The sequence below is a fragment of the Pyricularia oryzae genome, chromosome 1, assembly GCF_000002495.2.
Source record: "Pyricularia oryzae 70-15 chromosome 1, whole genome shotgun sequence".
Lineage (NCBI taxonomy): Eukaryota > Fungi > Ascomycota > Sordariomycetes > Magnaporthales > Pyriculariaceae > Pyricularia > Pyricularia oryzae.
The window spans coordinates 7,421,295-7,437,287 of NC_017844.1; the positions used below are offsets into that span (position 1 = coordinate 7,421,295).

Below are 15,993 nucleotides of genomic sequence, written 5' to 3' on the forward strand. Positions count from 1 at the left end.
TATTTTTCTTCTTTACGATAAACTCCATGTTACAACGCCTCAGACTGGCACTGAAGAATTAAAGAAGAGAAAAAAAACATAAAATCTCCCTTCTCTCTGAACCTCTGCCCCGCCCAGATAAACAAACCTGGATTCTCCAACTTCTTACCCAACCAGCAACCCGCCTGCGTGATGAGCAGGTTTGAACGAGACAGGTCAAATCATCCGAGAGAGGGAGAGAAAAAAAATCAGGGACCTTTCGCCACCCACGCGACTCGAGGGATCTCCCACGCAATCTCCCTGGTTTAATTTACAAACCGGGATGAGGGTACATGCCTTCATGCTCGATTAATATGAAAACAAACAAAGTCCATCTTGCTATCTCTTATCCGTGTCATGTTCCAAACTAAGATATAGAGTATAATCGCCGGACTTGAACACAATTTCTCCAGTCCCCCCCCCCCAAAAAAAATAAAATCAACAAGATTTTCTATTTCTTGTTCGCGTATCGCTCGGAAGCATCGGAGAGAGATTTTCACTTGCCTACCCTGCCATGAACAATGTGCCCATAGCATATTTGATACCAAAAATAAAAGCTTAGGATTACTTTTTCAGACTCTAGAACCATCTAGCAACTACTTCACGACAAGTTTCCCACACAAGCGGCTGCTCACATCGTCGCATTTGAAATAACAAAAACCAAGGCCATCATCATAGGTACATCAATCTCTGGGGGGGGGGGGGACTCCAATAACCCGGTTGCCGGTGCTGCTGAACAATTCAGTCCCATGTTATACTTATACCTACGTAGCCCGGGACTAATTTAGTCCCAGAATCTGGTCGTCAATCTAGACTGTTATAGTGCATAGTGCACCCGGTGGCGGTAGCACTTAGACCGACCGCTTCGCCCTAAAATCTCGTCGTCGTCTTTGGCTCAAGTGCTTGCTTGAGTCGACCCGAAACCATGACATCGGCTGTTTGAACTTCAATTTATTGGTTAGTCAGACAAATGCATAGAGTCGGTATGTATATAGAATGTATGCTACATTATCGTCACTGGCACAGAGCAGTATCTTGAAATCGTCACGGCCCGGTCCGGAGGTTGAACTTCTCGCTACGGCAATTGCACCATGTGTGACCGGATCTGTCAAACCTTGCAAATGTCAAACATAGGGCCTCGTAACAATACTCATCTCGTCGGATTCCTGAAGAGTCGCATTCGGAATTCACTTTAGTGCATGCGGGAGCCTCTCGTGTCTGAACTATTTTATTTTCTCCTACAACATCCCCCAATTATTGGGTGAATCTGACGCGACAGCCACGGCTGAGGCATCCCATGACGCTTTTTGTGTCGAAATGGACCTCTTCGCTAGAAAGAGAAGAAGAAAAATGTACACCCGCTCCCAACTCGATGCGAAGAAAATTTACCAAAAAAAAAACGCTAGAAAAAAAAAAGAAAAAAAAAAACAGTGAAAAAAGACCATGTAGAATCACACTCCACCATTACTATCCCAAACCGCAGTCCAACGTAACGCCAATAGTCGTTTTGTAGTTCTGGACGGTGCTTGTCTTGATACTACATACGTTTAGACCCTGGCTATCTCATTATTCTGTCCGCTCAGTGCATTATTATACATGTCCCTCTGTAGCAACACGTCAAGACAGTAGATTTCGCAACGAAGGGCTGGCGCTGGCACCTGTTGCAGGTCTCGACTCAGGTGCCCTGGCCGGTGGCGGTGGCTGGGAAAGAAGTGGTCCATCCCTAGAAATAGGAGCGTCCCTCGCCACAGCTGGGCTCATGTGCGCAGGCGGCTGCACGCTCCCGCTGTTTCCATATGCTCTCGGAGGGTTGAGGACTGACGCAAAAGCATGATCTATGCGAGGTGGCACCATTGTCCCGTTGCTTTGGTGCGGCGCTGGGCTATGGTATGGTGCAGGAGAATGATAGCTTCCCATGTATGGGCCCTGACCATCTCGCGAAGGTGGCGGTGGCGGCCCGCTTAATCGTCTTCCTGGTGCACCCGCACCGTTGACCATGTGGCCGTTGGTCAGATGCGCGTGAGGAGCATGAGGAGAGTGGTGGAGAGACGGTGGACGAAGTGCTGGTGGTGCCAGAGGTGGTATGATCGGGGAAATCCGTGATGCGCGTGAAGGAGGACGACCATTCATTGGGGGTCCGTGATGAGTCGTCCGATGCCAATCGCCGTAGGGGCCAGATGGTGCCGAATGAGTGGGAGGAGGCGGCGGCAAGGGTTGATATGCTTGGGAGGGCGGTACTGGCCCCGGAGGCTGTACACCGGTTTGACCGCGGCCTGACATACTACGTGCCATCGGCGGCGGAGCTATCGGCGGTGGTTGGAGAGGCGGTGCCTGCATCGGGGGTGGCGGCCCCTGTATAGGGACCGTAGGATGCACCAAGCCGGTCGGATGTGGAGCCTGAAGTCCGGATTGCCATAGGTACGGGCTAGGCCTACCCGGTATATGATCGTGCTCTGGTTGGCGAGGGCTTGTTAGAGGTGGTGTGCCTCGACGAACCGCTGCATCGACGCCATTGGGACCGTGATCTATGCCGTTCGTCATTACAGCTGCTGAATGCGCTGTTGCTTCAGGCCCGGAGGGATTTATCGTATTTGCAGCAACCGGCGGAGGATCTTGCGGCGGCGGCGGCGGTGGCACGTGAGACTTGGGTTGCTTGTTGAGCTTCTTGCATTTGTGACACTGGAAATGTCGCTGCTCAGCAAACTTCTGCGCCTCAGTGCCGAGAGCACCATAGTGACCGTTTGCAAGCTCCCGCTCGTGACTGTCGCTGATGGGATACCATCGAGGGCTGACGTCGACTCCGCATGTTATACATATCTTGCCACCTGGGACTGCTAGGTCGTGAGGGTCTCCAGGGCTGTCCCCGTTGAGGAGACTGTGAATATGCATTGCCGAAGGGGTGGTTGTTGAAACCGTCGTGGTCGATGCTCTGCGATTCACCGCCGTAGTCGTCGTCACTATCGGGTTGGACATGCGCGCAGCAGTGCTTATCAAGTTGGCCTTTCGTGCGCAGCCAGTGAGAGTAAGATCTGCCTTCTTGAAGTTCTGCACGTATAGTTGTAAAGCGTTCGTTCCCGCTTCGTCGACAACATCGTACATTTGATGCACGACAGTCTTCTTCGGTGCATGAAGCTTGCACCAGACAGACGCGCTCATGGAGCCGCTCTCACCACCAATAGTTACGATGTTGTGCTGATCGCGGCGTGATCCCTTGACGGGAGTGATCTCAAAACCTAGGACGTAGTCGTCTGACTGGTGGGCACACTCGACATGCACTGATGCCTTGCACTGAGGGCAGTTTGTGCAGGCACCGCCCGTAGATTTGCAGACCTCGCAAACCTCCGAGTACCTCGATCTCGGGATAGAAGGGATCCCTTCGCTGGGCTCGAGAGCTTTGGCATTGCCAAACTTGACCTCAGGAGTCCACACCGAGCAAGTGACATGTACCCAATTGTTGTCGGCTGTTCGTTTGAGAGGCTCACGAGGATTGACCGGGCGGTTCAGCTCTTCCTGACGCTTCCGATAATGTTCTGCTGCGTTGACCGCAGCCTCACGTTCTTGGCGCTCGCGCTCGCGATCCTTTTCTGTCTTCTTTTTATGAGATACCTTTGGCGGTTCCACAAAATCGTGCTCGGTGTATTCAACAGGACACAAGACACATTTGTAATGCTGACGTAGAGCAAGGCTGATAGTTAGTATATAAAGCGCTTTCACCGTCCTCAAAAGCCATTCGGAGAATTAAAGAGGCGAGGGCGGAATGGAAGGGGACGCAATGGGGGAAGAATGCTGGTTGGGTTAGGACCACTGACAATGGAGACATGCGGACTTCTGTCGTTGATGCACATGTCACACACCCACTTCCCAGGGTTGCGGTTGTCGACGACGCCATAGCAGTTCCGATGCACTGTCATGCGACATTCTTTGCACGTGATATGCTGGTCGCCCAGAGGTTCCAGCTGCCGACAGATATCGCAAGGCATTGTTCGCGGCTTGGGTATCTCCGGAACAGGGGGAGGAGCCGGCGCTTCCTTCTTTTCTTTGACTGGTTCTTTCTCCTTCTCCTTTTCCTTCTCTTTCTCCTTTTCCTTCTCTTTCTCCTTTTCCAAGCTGGCCTTCTCCTTTTTCTTGGATGCGGGCGCCGTTGTTGTCGTGCCAACAGGCTCCGTGCCGGTCATTTCCACATCCTTGTCTTGAGGCGGCTGCGTTGTCTTCTGTTTCTTCCGCGCCGGTTCTTGACCCGAAGCTGCTGGTTGAGTGGAAGCGGGCGCAGGCGTGGTGTTCGATGGCGGAGTAGCCGCACCGCTACTGCTTGGCGTGTTCTTGCTTCTTTGCTCAGCAGCAACGATCTCCTTGAGCAGCTCCTCGTCGATCTTCTTCTTCCACGCACGGCCACCGGCCTGTGCCACCTTGCTGTAGAGCTGGTCGACATCCTCCCACTGAATGGCATAGCGGCGCCAGAGCTCAGCACATCTTCGACACAATGCCACGACATACTGAACGCCCTTGTCCTTGTTGGCACCCTTGCCCCCGCTCTCCGTGACCAGAGCGCCTGATGCATTTGGCGCGCGTCTCCACTGACGCGAGCTCTTGGTGTTGCAAAACTTGCAAATGAAAGACCGTTTCTTTTCCGCCGCTTTAGCTGCGTCGAAAGCCGAGTCATCGTGGTCGTCTGCGACGTCGTCCTGCATCTTATTCTGTGAGGCTGTCTCCGCTTTCTTGGCTTCCTTGGCCTCCTTCTTGCTCTTGCGGCCAGAGTAGTTGCCCCACACCTGCTTTCCGCGCTCTGTCTTCTTCCATGTGTAGTAGAAACGAACAAGCGTCCCTGGTTTGACGGTCTTGATATGTTTCTTCACGCTGTAAAGCTCTGAGCCGAACTTGGAGATGCCTTCCTCGAACTTTTTGAGCTCGGCAGCTGTGAGCTGTGGTTCGTCAAAAGCTTCCTTACTCAGCTTGGGGAGCTCTTCCAGTGCACGCTCCGCGTCGTAACCGTGTTCGTAGAGAAGTCGGAGCGCCTGGTCCAGCAGATTCGTAGAGTGCTCCGGGAGGTCGAGGTCTAGCGCCATTCCTTTCGCTTGCTCCATGTACTTGTCGATCTCCGATTCGGAAATATGCGCCTCCTCCGGACCCGATTCCTCCGGGAGGTCAAGCTCAGGAGGTCTCCAGTGAAGCTGGGCGGTATTCCGGGGATCGTCATTGGGGTAGTCCTCACCACGGGGCACATAGCCAGGGGGTTCATCCTGGATCCACTTGGGACGTTTGGCCTTGGCGACCTTTTCGGCCTCGAGGGCAGCTTGCGCTTCCTTGTTCAGCTTCCCGTCTTTACGACCCGTCTTTTTTATTTCAATTTCGGGAGCCTTGACGTATTGGACCGGTCGACCAGGCCAGTCAAGCACCGTCGCCTGGTGTCTTGGGCCAACACGAGTCGATGCACGGGGATATATTCGGTCGTCGTAATCGAGGGCGTCCTCCACCTTGCAGTGGATTCCCAGGTAGCGATATGGCCAGAGGCTGGCATGGTACATCTGCTCCTCGGTTGCAGGGATGTGCATATCGTTGGCGCCATCGGCAGGACTGGTGCGGCCGGTGTCGAGACCAGCGTCCTCCTCCTCCTCATCGAAAAACTCCTCCTCCTCGGCCTCTGCATTCGGATCCAGGCTGACATTTGGCGTGTTGCGAGCCTCCAGCTTGCGCTCCTGGGCTCTACTGCAGGCGGCACAGGACCAGGCAAAGCCACGTGATGGCTTCTTGAGCAGGGGTGGTCGCACACAGTTCATGTGGTACGTGTGCTCACACACAGCGCAGTCGACAGAATCGTTACTGTAGGTGGGGCGGCCCCATGCGCAAGTCAGTCAATCAATCAATAAGTCCCAATCCAATTCGTGGTTGATCAATCAGAAAGGGGCACGCCAACTCAGCCGGGCGCCGCTGCAACACTGCGCGCGTGTGCAGAGTAGTGGAGGTCCAGTTCCCAGTCGCGGCGAAGAGTTGCGGAATTTTAATTTTAGTGGGGTCCACACCACGTACCTTGCGCAATAGCCAGAGCACCTCCTGCACGTCTTGACGGCGCTGGTGAGCTCCTTGCCGCGGCCCTGCTCGACCAGGATGTATTTCCACCTCTCGTCAAGGACCTTTTTGACCTTCTCGGGTACATTGATGATCTGAAACGTCGGGATCACCTCGTAATTTTTCTGGATGTACCTGTCGTAGAGTTTCTCGAACCAGAAACAATCGGGATTTTTGCGGTACTCTTCGAGCTTGCCCTTGATCTCTGCCTTGTGCTTGATCGTGCATTTGCCGCGGAGCGATGTCAAAGGGCTAATGTCCGAGTGCATGGTTGCAAAAACCGCCCTAGTATCGTTCACCTTACGGGCAATATCTTTTGGGCGGTAGTACCAATTCACACGCAAAGCATCGACCGGCTGCGAAGGGTCGTTCTTTGCATGCAAGAACTCCATAATCCTGGCGAGATAATAGGGTTCGCCTGGGGGCTCGCAAACCAGGTAGACATGGTCTGGGGGCAGTCATGTTAGCGGGTGTAAAGTAAAACTCAAAAGAAGAAAATCAAGACAGCCTAAAAGAAAAAGCAAAATGAATCGAAAGAAACAAGGACAAACGAAAGCGAGAAAAAAAAATATGTATAGAAAATATATATACCATTGACTTCAAGATATGTGCCATCGTCAGCAATCAATTTGCCATCTTTGGGCCGCGCGCCACAGTTTTCGAAAGTGAGCAAATTAGTAGCAGCATATCCCTTGTCGGCGCCGTGGCTCGATGCAGCGTTGCTGTTGTGATTATTATTACTGGGCTTCTTGGCGTTGGCTGGCACGTGCGTCGATTCCGTCGCTGGTGGCTGATTACTGCTAGTTTGTGATGCAGCTTTTCGCTTTTTCGATGTGGTCTGTGTGGATCCAGTTGAGCCAGCGCCGGTTGCCTGGTTAGCATTTGAGGATGACTCTTTGGCGGCTGCAGCCTGGGACTGCTTGTTATCCATGGGCAGCGGCTTTCTGGACGACAACCCGTTAGTGGTGCGAGGTGGTGGCGGAGGTGTGTTGTGTGTATCGCCAGTGTTGGTGGCTGACGACGATGCGTTTTGGCGCGACGTCTTCTTGCTGTCGTCATCTCGCTTCTGAGGATGCAACTGCTCAAAAATGTCCATATCAATGTCCTTGTCCTCTGCATAATTGGGACGAGAGTTGCCGCCCCTGTTGCGAGATCGCGTGCCATAAGGAGATGCCGTGGTGCCGGCCGTCGCGTCCTTGGCAGTCGAACTCGACTTGGTTGTCGATTCTGACGCTGGACTTCCTAGGGCCTGTGGTGGACCGGGATCTGACATTTTGGGCAGAACCGATGCAGATGACGACGATGTCGTCGATGGCCCAGAAGAGGGCGCATTGGAAGATTGCTTGCTCTCAGCGGTGCCTTTGTGAGCCGACGTCGTCGTGGTATTAGGTGTTGCGGCATCTGAGCCACCTGAACCCTTTTGAGCCATGACGACCAGGCAGGCAAATCTGCTGGACGTGGGCGCTGTTTATAAGGTCCCAAGTGAGACCCAGAGGCCGGGTCGATCAAATTTCGCCTTCCGCTGCAAAGAAACAACTATGGGAAGGAAAGGTAGGCGGCGCAGCCGCAAGAAGCAGAATACAACTGCTCTGGGCAGGCCGCAATGCGCGACGTAAACAGTGATGAGACTCCCAGATTCAGGTGAGCGTGTGGCGGATAATGCATGCCAGAAGAGATTGATGGGTACAGATGGAAATCGAAGGTTTCGAAACCCAAGGTTGGGTGACAAGGAGGAAAGGAAAGAAAGTCGGACCCAGTTTATGTCGAAATGGGTGAGAAAGGTGCAAGGTTTGAATTGTGTGGGGGGGAATGGAATAGGAAAAGGAGAGATATATGGGCGATTGACAAAGAAGTTAAGGAAGTGGGCGGGTGTTCGTGTCCCCCGAGATGCCCGGTGAGTTAGATCTGCACGAGCAAATGTTATGAGGAATCGAGTTTGAAGGCCAGCAGCCCTTCGCGCGAGTTACAAGCGTTGTGGCGCTGGGAACCCAAACCGGGCTGGTAATCCGATCATGTAGAGAGGGACTGGCTGGCTTGCTTGCCTGGTGCCGAGAGGGAAGCAAAAATGTCCTTCGTCGGGGGCGCGTGGGAGTGCACAACGACTGACCTCTTGGAAGGCGGAAAAGTGGAAAGTGAGGAAAGAGATGGAGTGCCGCGAAGAAAGGATTTAGAGAAAGATGGTCAATGGATGCATGTCCCAGAAAGGCGGATATGATGGACGGACCACACGCCCCCAAGACAAGAAAGAGACATGGAAGACCAAACCCAACTGGGGACGTCCCGTACTGGCTGGCTGGCTTGCCCGGCACGCAGAAAGCAACAAGGGCTGGCGGCGCCCGCAAGGCTCGTCCATTTTTTTGCACTTCCTACATCAGTCCCTGGGTGGGACCCCACACCCTTGTCCAATCGATTTAGTGAGCTAGCTTCGAATATATGGGTCCGGTGTATGGGACCGCCAGCTACAGCTTTTTGCAGGCTCTGCGGTGCGTAGTATCGTCAAAGTAGCCCGCAGGGATTCCTCTGGGCGTATTCCCCTTGCACAACCAGCAAAAACCGCCCAAAGCCCAGACCCTGCATCATGGGTGGCTACCCCAGAGATACATTACCATGCCCGATTGTGCGGCGCATTGCACCTGTCCACCTAGTCAAGCTGAATCTATTTACTGTGCTTTGTTGACCAACTCCATCACTTGGATATTCGTTGCTTGGATCGCGTTTCCCCTCTTTACCTTGCATCCTATTTTTGTCTTTGCTTTATTTTCTTAATTTTTCTCAGATACGGCGAACCCCGTTCTTGATAATCATCACTGATCGATCCGGAGCTTTCCAAGTCATGATGATTCCACCATGTCCCGCGATGTGGAGGCCGGCTGTATTGGACTAAACACCCAAGAATTTAAGCGTGGCACGGCTGCTAAGCCATCAGCCTTTCTCCTACCGTCAGAAATACTTTAGCGGTGCAACAGAACAACGACCCGACTGGAGGCAACCGCCCACACTTTATCAGACCTGAGCAGCAGGTACGCATCATCCTTATTACCACTTCTGCGCAAGGTAGGTAGGCTTGCAGCAGCCTCAAGCACCAGGGGAGAGAAATCGTCGTATAAAAGACAATACATGCCATCGACACCCAGAGAGATGTGAGACCATCACGCAATTGAAATCTGGGCTCCAAAATGATTTTTGTTGTAGTATGCTCCTTCCCTGGCCGACAAATAGGCCAGGAAGACAAGCTTCGAGTTTACGCCGAGTTCTTCATCGTGCTCTGCAGTTTTCCTGGCAGGCCCTCCAATTAAAGTTCGTCTGCTCGTTTTGGAGGACTTGCACGTTGTTGACATGTCATCTCGCCTCCTGCCCTCGTCCCTCCATTTATTTCCTGCACGTATCTTACTTGAGCTCCACTTTTAAATGCCCAGCACCAACAATTTACTCCGTACTGCGAACCGTACCAAGCGTGCCGTACCGGACCAGTCTAGGTACCTTAGTTGCTTACCTGGTACGTTGGTACCTTTTTTTTTTTCTCCTCTCGTCGGGCAACGCAAGCAATACCGTGTCTTCTATCTCCAGTTTAATATCTGTTGGCTTCTTTCGGTAACAATGAATGGGGCGGCCAACGGGTTGCGGAGAAAACCTTTCGTGCCAGCATCAAATGTCATGGATCCCCAATTTGACGTAAAAAATAAACTCGAATTAATTCTCTGTGTCAAAACAGTTTGGGACGGTGCTTGACTAAGGCTGGCTGACCAGTGAGGCTCCATAGAAAACAGCAGCGATAAGCATCATTTAAAAACACAAAAGAAATCGGCTGCACAAACAAAATCCATTTTCGGGCATGGAACGATTGGATTGTGCGCCAAACCACAGAAACAAGTCGGTACACAACAACGTGTGCGATCCCACGCATCCCCACTCGCCTGGGTCAGGTCACGATGTCAGGAGGATCCAGTCTCGCCTGTTCGTCCTTTTTATTCTACGAACCGTCCCCAGCCCCATTCCCGGTCGAGTGAGGTTTTTAGCCATCATTGTTCAGGTGATTTGAGGAGGTCGAGTCACGGAGAGTAGGCAAGCTGCAGTGGATCGTATACATGTTGTGGTTATGTGATTCCAAAGATGCAAACGCCGCAAATCTTGGATACGGCATTGATGCGAGGCAGCAGCAAGGAGCCATTCCTTTGGCGAATTCCAAAATCGATCCATCGCCAACCGGCATGTTTGGGCAACGCCCTTTCTGTGGTGCGTGCAGATGCACGTCTCCCAGAAAGACAGCCAAAATGACGCACTCTCGATCGGCAGCATCCTTGTGTTGACTTTTGTTTCAAGTTATGATGGATTGGTCTTGTACCCTTTTCCGGCCACACGGATTTTGTGCCTGTTGTATGGTACACTTGGCCCCAACGGCCAAATATAACCTGCTACCAACGATACCTGTCATCATAATGCGACGACAAAAAATATTGAATTGAACATGACGACCAGGGTGATATTTGGTTTTCCTAAATGAGAGAAATTAGGGGGAAAAAGAAAGAAAAAAAAGGTTTAAATTATACTCAATGTACGGCATCCCTTATCCCTCGGCTTCTACCTTTTGATATCCGGGAGGTACGACATGTATGCTCTGAACCGCCTTTCGACTTGGGGTGGTGACGTGACGGGAGGGTGGGACCGGACCGCACTCATTTATCTCCATTCAAGTTTGCAGATTTCCTCCCGCCCCCCATGACGCGATGTCCCGCGACAACTCCCAATTCTTGAGATCTTTAATCAAGTGCCTGGCAAATCAGGGTAGAATAAAAACAAAATTCTCTGTGTAGAAGAAGAAAAAAGCCATTGAGTGCATTCACTGGGAATATCAGCCGGGTCGGTGTTTCTCCGAGTCTTTTATTTCCAACAATCCCCTCTTTTGGAACTCTAGTCGCTTCAAATCGTTGTAGGACACAATCGGCTTGTTCAAGAAAGATGTGGCTGGCGGTCTAGACGACACTGAATCGCCAGGCGCATATCGAGGACCACCCTTCGTCAAATCCTGCATGTTTGTTGTTGTCGTTGACGGAACATGGCTTGAGTTCTTGATTTTATGTACTTTATAAAAATTGTTGTTTGTCGGCTGAGCAACAGCAACACAAGAGGCAGAGAGAAAAAAAAATCAAGAAAAAAAATCAAAATCGTCAAAGTCGGCAGGTATTCTTGTCATACAGCAGTGTTCGCGCGTTGCCGTAGATTCAAGATTGGAAGCCCTCTTGCGCTTGCCCCTGCTGTACTAAGCTACAAAATCCGCCACCAGCCAGCGTCAAAGATGACACGCCAGGCTTGGTCGGGAAGTTAAACTCAACGTGGAAGTGGGTCTTGCATGAGGACGATCGACGCAAGAAAGGCCTAGCGAATTGCAGTTTTCGACCAAGAGGGTGGGTGAACTACCTAGGAAACATTAGCATGGGACACAAATTGAAAACGCTACATACTCGTATGATGACTTACTATTGGAAATCAAAGAAGAGTTGAGATGAAAAAAAAAAAACTTAGCAACGATTGATATAAGACGGGATCGTGACAACCCGACCCATCATCCATCTCATCGCACGCCGGCAGGCAACCTGCCGCCGGAGTGAGCGACGTGCCCAGACCCCTGTCTGTGCGCAGGGGGAAACGGTATCCGGCTGCATCGATGTCAAGATCAAATGACCGGGGTTCCTCCCTATAGAGGGGCTGGGATGGACGGACGGGTGGGGTTATGCACGTGACTGGGCGCCTGGTTGGTGTGGTGTCAATGACCTCTGGACGCCACCTTCCAAGTCGCGTCACAACAATGCCATGCATGCATCTTCATATCGACATGGAGAGCTGTTCAGGTTGTCAACGACCTTGAGATGATATCCAAATCAATTTTTGTTTGCATTGCTTTCCCGTAAAAATCTCCGAATCGTGGAGAGCGCGGACGACGGTGTTTTGCGCTTCGAACAAGGATGTCAAACAATCTTGGCGTCTGGCACAAAACAACCTTCGAGGCCGCCAAGGAACGTCAACAAACTTATCAAGCCGCTGTCACTGTTGCAGGGCACAAGCGCAGTCACGATCAGACTAGTACATCTGGCAATTCAGGGTTCTCAGGACCACCTCCGCAGTCAAACCAGGGTCAGAACAATGCCCGCCCTCGGCAGATTCCGGTTCTGCCCCGGGAGCCGCCCCGGCTCACTGCGAGTAGAATAACTACACTGGAACATGGCGCCAAAGATACAATATCTGAATACTCACAGCGTCGCCAATTTCAGGCCACGCCGACCTCTACAGCAGATCCATTGCTTTCGCTCTCTCATCCAGTCTATGCCCTACCAACTCAGTTGGTACAGAACTTTGCTTCCCTTGGCATCCACTCGATCTATCCCTGGCAAAAACAATGCTTGCTCGGGCCAGGTCTACTCCGTGGGGAGAAGAACTTGGTGTACACGGCGCCGACCGGTGGCGGCAAGTCACTCGTCGCCGATGTTCTTATGCTTAAACAAGTCGCTGCAGAACCGGGAGCAAAAGCTTTACTGGTGCTGCCATATGTTGCTCTCGTCCAGGAGAAAGTCGCTTGGCTTCGTCAGGTAGTTCAGGGTATGGCTAGTCCAAGCTCAACTACAGATGTCAAGAACAATGGCAAGGAAAGCATTTGGCGTAGACGTGCTGACGAGGATACTATCCGTGTTGTTGGCTTTTTCGGGGGAATCAACATCAAGCCGAGATGGGCCGATTTTGACATTGGTGTGTGCACGTTGGAGAAAGTAAGCCGCTGCTGATTTGTTCTTTTGTGGTATGGTTGACACAGTAACTTGTGGTTCTGACTACAACACCAGGCAAATGCACTCGCCAACACAGCGATTGACGATTGCTCAATCAACCAACTAAGGGTTGCAGTTTTAGATGAACTGCACATGATTGATGATGACCACAGGGGCTATCTATTTGAGCTTCTATCCACAAAGCTTCTTTGCCTCGATCATCCAATTCAGATTGTTGGAATGAGTGCTACTTTGGCTGTGAGTTTATTCGAGTCGTCCGTGAAGTGAGACTTGGACTCTAATAACAAGCAGAATGCAAAACTGCTTTCCACTTGGCTGTGTGGACACCACTACGAAACCGCATACCGTCCAGTCCCTATAGAGGAACACTTGGTGTACGATGGAAAAGTATACTCTGCTGCGACCACGAGCAATCTTCTCAGAACTGCCTGTCAACTTAACGGTACTGCCCCGATATCACAAAAGCCAAGCCATCCCATGCGTGAGGTTGCGAGTTCTTCCCACAAAGAGCTCTCAAGTCCGGTCCTCAATGCAGTGGTGGCTCTAGCCAATGAGACAGCCACATTAGGGTATGGAGTACTCATTTTCTCTAGCAGTCGAGCTATATGCGAGTCAAACGCCATTTTGATCAGCCGAACAATGCCATCGATCAATGACATTGATCCCTATATCTTGGACAAGAGAAAAGACCTATTAGCGGACCTGGCCAGTCTGAACTGCGGACTGGACCCTGTTCTGTCGCAGACTATTCCCTACGGGGTTGCCTTTCATCGTGAGAACTACCCCTTTAAGACTCCTGTTCCGTGCGCTTGATCTCCTTGCTAAAAATTGATACAGATGTGAGTGTCCAACTCAAGCGTCTCATAAATTTCGGATGACCTGTTTTATTACCAGACTCTGACTTTATCCAGGCCGGGTTGACCTCGGAAGAACGTGACCTAGTTGCAAAGGCATATGACAATGGCATCTTGAAGATATGTGTTGCTACTGCCAGTCTGGCAGCAGGCATCAATCTTCCTGCAAGAAGAGTCATTCTCCACAGTGCACGCATGGGAAGAGATCTTGTCGGCCCCTCGATGCTGTATGTGTTCAGAGTTCATTTAGACTTTACACAGATACACATACTGAAAAGGCTAACAACGATATTTTTTAGTCGGCAAATGCGAGGAAGGGCCGGCCGGAAGGGTAAAGACGAAGTTGGCGAGACATATCTTTGCTGCCAGTCCTCCGATTTGGATAATGTCCTAGGTCTGATGCACGCAGAGCTACCCCATGTGTCGAGTTCCTTGACTACGGATCGGCAAAGGATTCAAAGGTATGCCTTTCGCCTCATTCCGATTATCAAGCATCATGCACGCAAGACTAAAAACAATACACAGAGCTCTTCTCGAGGTGATAGCAATACGGTTGGCCACTAGCCGCTCTTCACTAGATGACTATATGCGCAAAACCTTGCTTTACCACTCGGCGGATGTAAAGGAGATCGAGACGCATGTTGAGACGAGTCTTGCAAACCTCGAAAAACTCAAGTTCATCACCATGGGAGACTTTCAGACATATGAAGCGACCCAGCTCGGCAAGGCCATTGTTGCAGGGGCCTTGGACCCGGAAGATGGCACTTTCATTCACAATGAGCTCAAAAAAGCACTCCAGGCGTTTGTCATGGATGGCGATCTACACGTGCTGTATACATTCACACCGGTGCATGACTTTGCTGCAAACATCAACTGGCGTGTGTTCTGGAACGAAATGGAAGGCCTTGACGAGAGTGGGCTTCGAGTACTGAAGCTTTTGGGACTAAAGCCTACAGTCATCAACAGGATGCAAGTCTACCATTTATGGATTACTCTGATAACTCTGAGTTTTACTGGAGCTGACCAAGAATATATACAATAGGGTACAAGGCGGTCAGCTTAGACAAGTCACAGATGAGGAGAAAGAGCTGGCCCGCGTGTATCGTCGCTTCTACATGGCTCTGCAACTGCGAGATCTCTGTAACGAGATGCCTGTGCATGTTGTTGCGCGAAAATACGATGTGCCCAGGGGCACTGTGCAGAATCTTGCGCAAAACTGCCAAGGCTTTGCGGCGGGAATGATCAAGTTTTGCGAGCATATGGGATGGGGGTAAGTCGATTTCCATTTTCTCCAACGAGAGTCGTTTTTGAGGTACTCGACAAGCTGAATGTTTGCTCTGAGCAGTGCCATGGCTTCCGTGCTGGATCATTTCTCCGACCGCCTCAAGGCAGGGGCGAAATCTGATTTGCTATCGCTTGCAAAAATCATGTTTATCAAAAGTCGAACAGCGTAAGTACCCCGCCTTTCATACCACCCCAAGAGTATAGTAGTTAACCTTTGTGGGACCGCCATATATAGCCGCGTATTTTGGGACAATGGCTTCAAGTCGGTTGCGTCAGTGGCCAATGCCGACCCGGAACAACTTGTCCCGATCCTCATGCAGGCTCAGTCGAACAAGATCCGCTTGAACACCCAGGATGACAGACAGGTGAAGGAGAAGCTTCTCATCAAGGCGCGGGCTATAACGGAATCGGCCAATCGGCTGTGGCGTAAGTTTATCATCACTTTCGCTTCATATCAAGACTCTCGTACGGTTACTGACGCGGTACTTGATGGCGCAGAACGGGAGATGCAGGAAGAGCTTATGGAGGAAGAGCAGTAGATGAAGGTCTGTGCTTTCAGGGATGTATGTGCGTTAGGGCATTGTCGACCGTTGTTTGACACGTGGAATCGCGACGTTTACCTCTGGCCGAGCGCGAGGGCTTTGAGGTCACTTTGGTTAGCTGCTTGAGAAAACCAAGTGTACGCCAACTTTTCTCGGTAGACGTATTGTGGTTGTGCTGGTTAAAGAACCCGTGAAGAGCGGATAGAGAGAGTTGGAGCACAATGATATTTTGATTTCCCCGTGGCGCAGTTCTAACCATGTAGCAATAGGCCGTTTCAAACAACTGAAGTTAATTTTGTGACCATCATCTCGTCTGATATTTGGTTAGGTATCAGTTTGAAGGTAACAGGGTAAGGGTGTTGATCTTGATATCCAACCCTAACCCAGTGTTATCGCGTCTTATACTCCCACCACCTCCCTCGAGGGGATTCACCAGGCAACCAGGCTAGCCTTTTA

General features: G+C 51.2%; 4 protein-coding genes across 4 annotated transcripts; 2 read left to right on the plus strand and 2 right to left on the minus strand.

Moving 5' to 3' along the window:
* Positions 1–1,221: 1,221 nt before the first annotated feature.
* MGG_04421 (uncharacterized protein) lies at positions 1,222–8,380 on the minus strand. The gene is made up of 4 exons (XM_003710952.1): positions 6,673–8,380; positions 6,043–6,529; positions 3,828–5,835; positions 1,222–3,687 (listed from the first exon to the last, which is right to left on the minus strand). Exons 1-4 carry the CDS (start codon positions 7,508–7,510, stop codon positions 1,636–1,638), a joined length of 5,385 nt encoding a protein of 1,794 aa, XP_003711000.1. The 5' UTR covers positions 7,511–8,380; the 3' UTR covers positions 1,222–1,635.
* Positions 8,381–8,928: 548 nt separating this feature from the next.
* Positions 8,929–9,377, plus strand: MGG_16525 (uncharacterized protein; the record flags this gene model as incomplete). Its single annotated transcript, XM_003710953.1, has 3 exons — positions 8,929–9,020; positions 9,089–9,135; positions 9,274–9,377. 3 exons carry the CDS (start codon positions 8,929–8,931, stop codon positions 9,375–9,377), a joined length of 243 nt encoding a protein of 80 aa, XP_003711001.1.
* A 1,141-nt stretch (positions 9,378–10,518) lies between these two features.
* On the minus strand, positions 10,519–11,324 carry MGG_16526 (uncharacterized protein). The gene has a single exon (XM_003710954.1). It carries the CDS (start codon positions 11,108–11,110, stop codon positions 10,931–10,933), a length of 180 nt encoding a protein of 59 aa, XP_003711002.1. The 5' UTR covers positions 11,111–11,324; the 3' UTR covers positions 10,519–10,930.
* A 717-nt stretch (positions 11,325–12,041) lies between these two features.
* Positions 12,042–15,534, plus strand: MGG_15295 (uncharacterized protein; the record flags this gene model as incomplete). Its single annotated transcript, XM_003710955.1, has 9 exons — positions 12,042–12,839; positions 12,912–13,094; positions 13,149–13,629; positions 13,752–13,938; positions 14,011–14,172; positions 14,237–14,680; positions 14,754–14,981; positions 15,057–15,161; positions 15,231–15,534. The coding sequence occupies 9 exons, from the start codon at positions 12,042–12,044 to the stop codon at positions 15,532–15,534; spliced, it is 2,892 nt and encodes a 963-aa protein (XP_003711003.1).
* Positions 15,535–15,993: the final 459 nt, after the last annotated feature.

What these genes read in the sequence shown, in the direction of transcription:
- MGG_16526 (XM_003710954.1), bottom strand. Translation starts at nt 11,110, where the DNA reads ATGCAGGATTTGACGAAGGGTGGTCCTCGATATGCGCCTGGCGATTCA.
- MGG_04421 (XM_003710952.1), bottom strand. Translation starts at nt 7,510, where the DNA reads ATGGCTCAAAAGGGTTCAGGTGGCTCAGATGCCGCAACACCTAATACC. An exon ending in TGCTCTGGCTATTGCGCAAG is followed by an intron (nt 5,836 to 6,042) that starts GTACGTGGTGTG and finishes CCCCACCTACAG; the next exon opens with TAACGATTCTGTCGACTGCG. An exon ending in GAAGTCCGCATGTCTCCATT is followed by an intron (nt 3,688 to 3,827) that starts GTCAGTGGTCCT and finishes GCTCTACGTCAG; the next exon opens with CATTACAAATGTGTCTTGTG.